This window comes from Amphiura filiformis, unplaced genomic scaffold, assembly GCF_039555335.1.
Source record: "Amphiura filiformis unplaced genomic scaffold, Afil_fr2py scaffold_75, whole genome shotgun sequence".
NCBI lineage: Eukaryota > Metazoa > Echinodermata > Ophiuroidea > Amphilepidida > Amphiuridae > Amphiura > Amphiura filiformis.
The window spans coordinates 436,181-446,000 of NW_027305539.1; the positions used below are offsets into that span (position 1 = coordinate 436,181).

A 9,820-nucleotide genomic window follows, 5' to 3' on the forward strand; every position below is an offset into this window, starting at 1 on the left:
CCTTTCTCCTTCTTCTCCTTCTTCTTTCTTCTTCTTCTTCGTCTTCTCCTTCTTCTCATCCTTCTTCTTTCTCATTCTTCTGCTCCTCTGCTTCGTCGTCTTCTTCTTTTCTTGTACTCATTCTTCTCCTCCTCCTGCTTCTCCTTCTCCTTCTTGTCCTTCTTCTTCTGCTTCTTCTTTTGTTCTTTTTATTTTACTTCTCTTTCTTCTTCTTCTTTTATCATTATTATATACAATCTATCATCATCTCCTCCTCCTTCTCCTCCCTTCTTCTTCTTCTTCTTCTTTTTCTTTTTCGTCATCTTCTTCCTCTATTACTACTACTTCTTCTTATCTTTCTTCTTCTTCTGTTCTTTTATATTTCAAGTTCTCATTCTTCTGATTATATAAAATGTTCATCAAGGGGCTTTGTGATATGGTAAAACGACATTACCGTTGACAGTTTTTGACACATTTCCCCTCATTGTGTAAATATACACTTGCAAGTTCTTAAATTCGAATCTAAAGTAGAGCACATACTCATTCATTCTTCAATTTATACGTTATGCAAAACCTATAAAACATACGTACTTTCTTGCATAAAGTTCTAAATTTCAAAAGGTCTAATAGACCTTCTATTCCATGTGCAAATGTTACAGCGCATTGCATTGCTAGTACCCTTAGGTAAGTTCATTAAAACGATCAATAGCTCTTTCCTTTCCAATCCATTGAATGGCACATAACATGGTTTGGCGCGCCCTAAACTATTCGATAACATTGCTTCAGTATAGTACCCATGTTAGTCTCCTGGTTAAGAGCCTTGCAACTTAGCCTCGCGAGTTACATTAGAAACTTCTTTTCCAATATTTAAATTGATAGATTTTTGCTTCTTTTTCTTGCGTGTAGCCTACATCCCTGACTACTTCGTATACCCATCAGGGTGGTTTTACGGTTATATTTTGCCGTTGCGTATTTCAACATAAACCATGTTCTGATTTCACTCAGATTTAGAAAGTCAAAAGTCACGTAAGCGCAGCAATATAGACATGAATGGTTCTTATGATTAAATCACTATTGCTGAATTTAGGATTGCAAACAAGATCTGACCAATCTGAGTAAGGTATTCACTACTAGTAGTTATATAAGTTTAAGAATGATATCCAATTGAAATATCGTCACTAAGCGAGTTAACAGTTAAGCAATTCAAGATCATTCATTCATTCTATCAACTGTGCGTGCTGTTCTAATGTAAATGGATTGATTCTATTACACAGTAGTTATTTTGTACGAGTATAGACATCATAGAGACAGAGAGACATGTCAGAATGTTGATGATTCCACTCTCTTTCTGTAAGCAATCATTTTAGCTTATTTTAAAACACATGGATTTTGGGAACACATTTTATGACAATTGATTTAATTTTTCTAGGGATGTGTTAATCGTGATGCTCATTACCACAAGCCATTTGCTAAGTATTGAACAGGGCACCTGTCTCGTCAACTCATACCTCTTTGAGGGTGACAGAAGTGTCATCGCATTGGGAACAGATAAGATAAAATAGCATAGCTTTTACCTACGTCTATTATGTAATAAAGTATTTGGGCACTATGAATTCTGGGAATGCATCGAATATCCCAACCAGGTTTATAATTCGTCACCACTAAGTAGGTTCTTTGCACACACGGCAGGTATCTTTCTGAGAGCGAGCACTCTCATATTGACGTAATAGCCGAGTGATGATTTCTGCCTTCACACGTAACAACGTGGTAACTGCTTTTTTTACTACCAGGCGATACTCTCTGTTACTTTGGGACAGGAAAGAGTAAATGTAGTATATCTCGTGTTGTTATTGTACTCATGATTCTAGACAAATACAGTACTAATTTTTTGGAATTGAAAAATAGTGTCTTCTTTTGCCCAATGAAATGTAACTAAATCCTAATCCTTGCATGCAATTTTGAAATTTGAGGGACAATGAGTCAAACATATGCAATTTTTGCATGCTTATTGCAGTCCCAAAATTTTAAGACTTGGCACCATTCTAAGCATTCAAAATTTTGAGTTGAGTAGTGCTGTATTTTTCTGGAATGAATTTTGAGAAGACTGGCAATATAAACCCAAAGTCAAAAGTTAGAACTTGCTTTGTGCATGTTGTATATTTGCAGCTACTTACATTTCTACTTGGGAAGGCAGGATTTTCGAAAGACGTTTTACATTATTATGGCATGTCTGTCTGCCTGCTTGCCTGCTCACATTTAAAACAATACATCAATCAATGACTTCGACGAAATATCAATTTGCCTAAACCTATGATATACGTTGTAAGAACAGGACTGTCTCGTGCAATTTTACATCCAGTTGATTTTAAATTACATTTATTTATTCTACATCGCAAAAAAAGGATCAATGTGTTATTCGATGTGGTAAAACTACATTATTCACTTTTTAATGCTCAGCGTGCCAGTTATAGGCTTCAACATAAAAAGTCCCAAGTTCTGAGACATTTTCTCAAAATTGCAAGAGCTATCTTAAGAACCACTGATTTTAATGCATTTTCCATTCTGATTCCAAATATGGTCATGAAAATGTATAATTCTGAAATTTTTGATTTTTGAAAGTTGTCGTCTGCCCCGGGCGTCTGCCGTCGACACTCGCAAAGAGAGAGTCAATTTATTGTATTGTATTATTTGCATTTTATTGCTTAGTTTCTTTTTCATGTACTCACTGTTCTGTACTAAGTTTCCTTACATTTTCTATATTACACGACTGAACATGTAATCGGTATGTATTGTTGACGTGCTGTGTTTAAGGCGAGTTGGAGGGGAGCATGACATTGCGGCGTTTGCACTCACATATATATTGAGACAAATAAAGTTGACACACAAAAGGAATAGTATGGGTTCTATAAAGGAGATCCAAATGCTCATGAAAAACGCCCAACACGTTTGTTTTGATATATTATTGGCCTTAACTCAAGAATCACATGACCTATGGAAATATAAATACGGTTATTGGTTTACTTTAGCTCATCTCCAATAAAATCAAATGTAGGCCTATTAATATTAAAAGGTACACTGCAGTTGCATAGTTAAATGGCTATGTAAACTGGAAACTACGGAGTACGGTTCCTGCCATCCCATTCGCCTGAAACATTTAACAACTCGGGGTTGGCGCTATATGAAGTTGATCAAACATGAAGCTTTAAAACCTTCGTAATGTTTCTGTTGTTCCGCTGTTAGAAGTACATTCTAGTCGTGAACAAGAATAGTATATACAATTTAAAAGATACTAAAAGGAATTTAGTTTCCTAAAACATTCTAAAATAATGTTATACTATTATCACTGTCTCGAATTTAACAATAAAGGTGACTTTGTTTTCGGAAGAGCTGATAAGGGTTTTTTTTCCCTGAAACGTTTCATTAAGTGTGTGTCTTTCTTTTCCCTTTCTTTTCCTTAGGGCTAAGATATGTCGATTTGTTATACTTCTTCCTTAATGTGATCTATGTTAACTGATCATATCAAGCTACCACAGACAGGTATCTGACAGACTACGGCATTATAACACAATAACACGTGTTGAAAGAAAAAAGAAGAAAGCATAAAAGGTCTCAACTGTTTGAAATTTTACCAAAATAAAACGTGAAATGTGATAAATTTGCAGGATTCACTGCCACTTCTTAGTATACCTTAAAACTGTGAATGGCACACCAAATGACGAGATAATTGAATTATACATTACATCTAAAGATTCCCGCTACATCCAAGTTTTAGTTTTCCGGTCGGTTCCTGTCATCAATTGGCTCATACATTTCAATCAACTGTATTGTTAACTGACAACGACTGATACCCGAAACCATCTTAAACTATCAATTCAAGTAATATAATCTTGAAGACTGCATAAGAGACTAGTACCTTAACTCGGTAATGTCTCCATGTGGAAACCAAATAGCCTCTTACGTCATCTCGTATGGATTGAGTACCCATGTTGCTACCGCTAATTAGTGCGTAACAGGCTCGCGCGGGGTGTGAGGTCAACACGGTTTCCCAAAACACGATTGAACGTGACAAGCAAGTAACACTTTTAAAAAAAATAAGCTGAAATCAATTCAAATTACAAGTCTTTGAGTAATATGATATATAATGTTGACACTGTTGTCCGAGTTGGTCTCATTGATTTACAAGTAGTAAGAGAGCGATGACCCCTAGCTATATTTACAAAGATTACAGTCCTCTTTGCAGCACTTTTAAAATCTGCGCGTCTCGGAAATATTACTAACATCTTCGTCAAGTTTATTCAATCGTTGAAAACCATTCTAGCAGAAGGGTCACAAACATTTTTGCAGAATCTTGATATTCTTGAAAAAGAACAACGAAAAGTTTTCAGCTGTTTTTTGAGATATAATGACATTCTCAGAAGATAATCAGTATCATTTTTATTTATTTTTTATAAAATTTACATTATTATATTCAAATTATGCTATTTTAAATATTATTGTTTTAAACATCAACACTATCATAACACAGATTTTACCCCATCATATTGTCTTTTATAATAAACGCTAATTTGAAATTAATTAAATATGCGATCTTCAGTAGATAGCAGATGTTATCAATAATGAGGCTTCCTCTATTAGAACTCAGCCTTTGTTGAATACAACATGTGTCATCTCCAGAAGAACTGAACTGTTGTTATTTGTAATTTCTTACTAAGAGCTTAACTGCTTCAAAACAATACAATTTGCTATCTTCAGTAGATAGCAGAAACCTTTAATTAACCAAATTACTTTGTGGCTTTTTTGAAAGCAATGAATTTTTTTCAAGAGCAGGCTTTCTTAACAAAACACAGAAAAATATCTTCTGAAATAAATGATAGACGTTGTATCAACATTTAAATGAGCTATAGTAAAAAGTACCCTCAGTTGAATATAGCAATATTTACTATCTACAGTAGAAAGCGGGTACTTCCAAAACAATAAAATGTGCTATCTTCAGTAGATAGCAATGAACAAGATCAAGGACAACTTACTTAAAAACAATTTATATATTCAAGAGCAGCCTGCTTTTGAATACTTTAAATGCTAGTGTTCTTTGGTCTTAAATGATAATGAAAAGGGTATTTCCTTCGTGCAAAATATTGAGTTAGACTAGTGTAAAGACTCCTTTGAGGAATCAAACAACTTCTGGCTAATTATCTTCCAATACATTTCTGAATCCATGCAGTTTTACACGACAGATAATCAAAAAGGGGACACATCAGCTTACCTCCGAGCGATAGTTGCATCGTCGCTTCTTGCGTGTCCCATGCGTTAGTAGCCACGCACTGGTACATCCCTTTATCATCTCGTCTCATACCCGCTACTACCATAGTACCATTCGGGTAAACGGTTACACGATTGTCTTTGTCTAATGGCATGGCGTCTTTGTACCACCTGACCGAATCGATTGGGGAACCTTCAACGGAACAGTTGAATGTGGCGAATGCACCTACGTCCACGGTACGTTTTTGTGGATAGAAGTACACGGACAGCGGTTCTGCAAAGGAAAAAAGACAGATATACATGTAAAACAATGATATTGAGTCCTTAATAATTTTGAGTTGAGACAAATCAGTTCGGGCGCTGTGAATTCACACACTCCTATGAGCCCAGATTGAATTGTGTATGCTGGTTAGAAAAATGCTAGATTAGTTTAAGTTTCGTACGTTTATAAAGGTTAGCCTTAGGTTACATTTAGCTTAATAAAGGGTTATGTTATGTTAAGTTAAGTTAAGTTAGCCTAATTGGCAAGGTTATGTTAGGTCGAGCTTAGGGGCATTATTTGACCTGTTAATGTTACTTACGTCTGACATTGACATAGCGACTAGCTGTAACTGTCCTCAGTTCATTTTTAGCTTCACACACATAATGTCCACCGTCCTCAATTTGCATAGAATATATAACCAGGTTACCCCCACGTAACTCAAATCTCCCATTGGGAGTAATAATTATAGGGAAACCGTCTTTCGTCCATGTGTAAATTGGACGTGGGGAGCCACTGGCGACACACGGAAGCTCAAGGGTATCACCGACTATTAGTGAATCATAGTCTGTGGTTGTGTCGATGATTTCTGGTGCGGTGTTGACGGGCTCTGAAAATAAAGAAATTACATAAATGGATAAAAATATCAAAAATAATTATATATTCATAAAGTTGTGAGATTGATATGTGGTGCAGAATTTATTAAGAAAAGAGGATTATTTTGTTTCATAAAAGAAACACGTAGAAACAACAGAAAATCTTCTTGTTTTTCAACTTCAGAGGACACATCCATGGACTTAATATATCTGTTTATATTTGGCCACATATTTTTGATCCTTTAACGTGTTTAACTTTAAGAATTCCCCGGTTTCCTTTTCAAATTAATACGCAAACTTGATGACAAAAATGTTGTCAAAGATATCAATAGGTTTTGTCATTTTCAAAACTCATCGCAAACATGAGCATCCAAATTGCGGTTTATTCACGCCCAGCTCATTTTATAATACAACTTAATAAATAATTCCAGTCCCGGGGTCTACACTCCCTTACAAAAACTGTTCAAAACTTAAACTCACCTGCTAAAGATAGCCTGGCTGCGTCACTCGCCTTTGTTTCACCCGTTAAAGTATTTTTTGTATAGCACCTATAATAATAGTTGGTATCTCGTTCCCGTGTGTTCCGTATGTGTAGCTCCCCTGAAGGCAAAATACTTATATCACCACCTGTTGTAATTCAAATAAATTTAAGTTTAATAATTTTTAATAATTCAGATAAATTTGATTTAATAATTACGATCAAGCTAAATGAGTCGTTTGTCGAGCAAGATCGGAATTCAGTTCTGAATTTCATTGAATCTGCCATTTACAAAGCTTTATTTCAATGAAAACTCCATCACAATTGGATTTACGGTTCTAAAGTTATGGTCATTTAAGTGTTGCTCAAAACAACAAAATACAAAAGAAGTTGAATAATATTATTAGCTTATAGCTATATCTCAAAATCAACATTTGTGACAATACGAGTTATTTAGCTTGATTATTTCTGCCCTTTCAAGTAAAAACGACGTATCCGCGTTATATAATAGAATTCGTAAAATGTTATATTTAAGGGCTGGGGTATGAACGTTTGGACAGTATTTATTGTGGGACATTAGAGCACATCAGACATATCGAATTGCATTCTGAATACGAAGAATGTCATTCTGATATCAAATAATTTTGATTTTTGAAATTCGCAATTTAATACACATTTTAATATGGCAAATCATTAAAATTGATATTTTTGATATTTAACAGTACTTGAAGTAAACTTTATAAATCTGATGATTTATACTTAAAGTGTATGTAGGTGGGATGAAAAGCCGACGATCAATTGAAAATTTTGACCTTTCGTATTGAAGATATGGATTTTTTTTCCCAAAACACCAAAAAAATTAGGTCTTTTGGGGAAAAAAATCCATATCTTCAATATGAAAGGTCAAAATTTTCAATTGACCGTCGGCTTTTCATCCCTGCTACATACACTTTAAGAATATATCATTAGATTTATATAATTTACTTTGAGGACTGTTATATATCAACAATTTGAAAAATATCAAATTTTTATAATTTGTTATAAAATTTGTATTATATTGTGATTTTCAAAAAATGAAAATTATTTAATATCAGAAAGACATGCTTCGTATTCAGAATGCAATTCGATAGGTCTGAGGTGCTCTCATGTCCCACAATAAATACTGTCGAAACGCAATAAACGCTCATTTTAGATCCCTTAACCAACTTGGGATTTTATTCACACAGTAACTAACTTACATTACAAACTTCAAAGCTTGCAAAACTATTTAAATATGCATTTTATAAAATATTGCTAATTTTAAAAAAATGTGATTCTAAAAACTGAAACACCCATTACATATCATATATGAAGCGAGTTTAACCATCGGTTTTCAGCAAGTATTTTGCGTCAGATATATTTCAGGGTTCTTCTTATATGATTCGTGCTATCTTCAGTAGATAGCAAAAATAGGAATCACATATAAGTTATACTTTATTGCTGCAAATATAAGTATTTTTGATTGTAAGTCTTATGGTTTGTCTTATGTAAATCGTGCATGCTATTCAGTATTTAGAAATATATGAAAATAAAATTCATAAAGTACTTTCTTCGTCTATATACATATATCCAATGATTCGTCTACGTGTAAATCATGCTATCTTCAGTAGATAACATGATTAAAAAATCAGACATTTAAGTGTTATTAATTTCATATCACATTTCATTACTGCATGCAAGCAATCACTTTTTTCGTTTCTTATCGTCTATGTGAATCATGCTATCTTCAGTAGATAGCACAATTGCTTACTGCATGCAAGCAATAGTAATCCCCATTTTCGTTTTAAGTTCTTTATCTCCCGTGATTCGTCTATGTGCATCATGCTATCTTCAGTAGATAGCACAATCAAAAATCAGAAATTTATGTTTTCTTCATTTTGCATTTCATTACTTTAAATAAGCACGTTTTATGATAATGATAGCTTACCCGTAGTAAGAATTTCATTGGTTCTTCCCCATGACGTCACTATGACGTAATCTTTTACAAATCTAGGCACTTGGCATTTGAATACAGCGGTGTTTCCTCTCATCACCTGGTTATCGTGAACCTGTACAATATAGTTTTGTATTAACACTGAAAAAGAAAACAAAAAGAAAAGTAGTGTAATAAACATTTCAAGTTACTCAGAATTTAGATATGTTCAGATAATAGTGACATAATTATATGAGCTCCTTTAAGGTGGTACTACACCCCCTGATAAAATTCGTGACTAATTTTGCATTTTTCTCAAAAAATAATTACACACTGGTAACAAAAGTTATGTATATTATAGGGGCAAGGAATCTAATTACTTCACTGAAATTTCAGTGATTCAAGACAAGTTGTTCATTATATGTTAAGAAATGCGGTACATTCTAGCGGTACCCTTTTTCTTAACGTACCGCTTGCCTTGAATCACTGCAATTCCAGTGTAGTAACTGGATTAATTGCCCCTATAATATACATAACTTTTGTTACCAGTGTGTTATTATTTTCTGAGAAAATGCAAAAATATTCACACATTTATCAGGGGGTGTAGTACCTACCTTAAGCCAGGGCGCAATAATTCTTTATTTGTATACGCTCTCAAATAGCGTTTCAAATAGGTACATTCTCTCAACAGGTCTCAAATGTTTATAAAATAACTTTTAACAGAAAGCTCATTTTCCATATTGCTATTTCATACAAGACCAAAAGTGTTATATCCATAATACAGTGAAATCCGACGTGACATAACATTACTTTTGCTTTTCATTCCTTTTTTGCTCAGAAAGGAAAAAATAAATCCCTCGAGTATATTGTGACAGGTGATGGCTGAGTCTTACAATAAAAAATATGACAAGGAAATAATCAATATTTACATCTATATATTTCTGTTCTGACTTCAAATCTTGAGGAAATAAATATTCCGTAGACAGATCTCGGTATTGGCTTATCTACAAACCAGGCTACACCTGCCGATACGTTCAATTTACTACATCTATAAAATACATATTTTTATACTGATATTATTCAGTATACCTCTAGCCGAGCCTATTGTCAAGTTCAACATTTTATCCTGAAAATCATAAATTTCGGAAATTTAAATTTTCAAGACCATATATGAAATCAACATTAAAAATGCATTAAAATGAGTACAAACACGCCTAGTATTGGTCCTGTGGTTCTTTAGGGAAATTATGTTCAATAGTTTAATGAGCTTGATAATATGCACATATAGATTTGCCGTG

The 9,820-nt window shown here is 33.8% G+C and overlaps 1 protein-coding gene across 1 annotated transcript in view; it reads right to left on the reverse strand.

Annotated features, from left to right (window-relative positions):
* Window positions 1-8,676, reverse strand: part of LOC140144722 (cell adhesion molecule DSCAM-like) — a 50,935-nt gene extending 42,259 nt beyond the window's left edge. The window contains 4 exon segments of the mRNA XM_072166535.1: window positions 5,243-5,512; window positions 5,820-6,107; window positions 6,574-6,720; window positions 8,538-8,676. Of these exon segments, the coding sequence (XP_072022636.1) occupies window positions 5,243-5,512; window positions 5,820-6,107; window positions 6,574-6,720; window positions 8,538-8,640 (808 nt within the window). The 5' untranslated portion in view covers window positions 8,641-8,676.
* Between the last annotated feature and the right edge of the window lie 1,144 nt (window positions 8,677-9,820).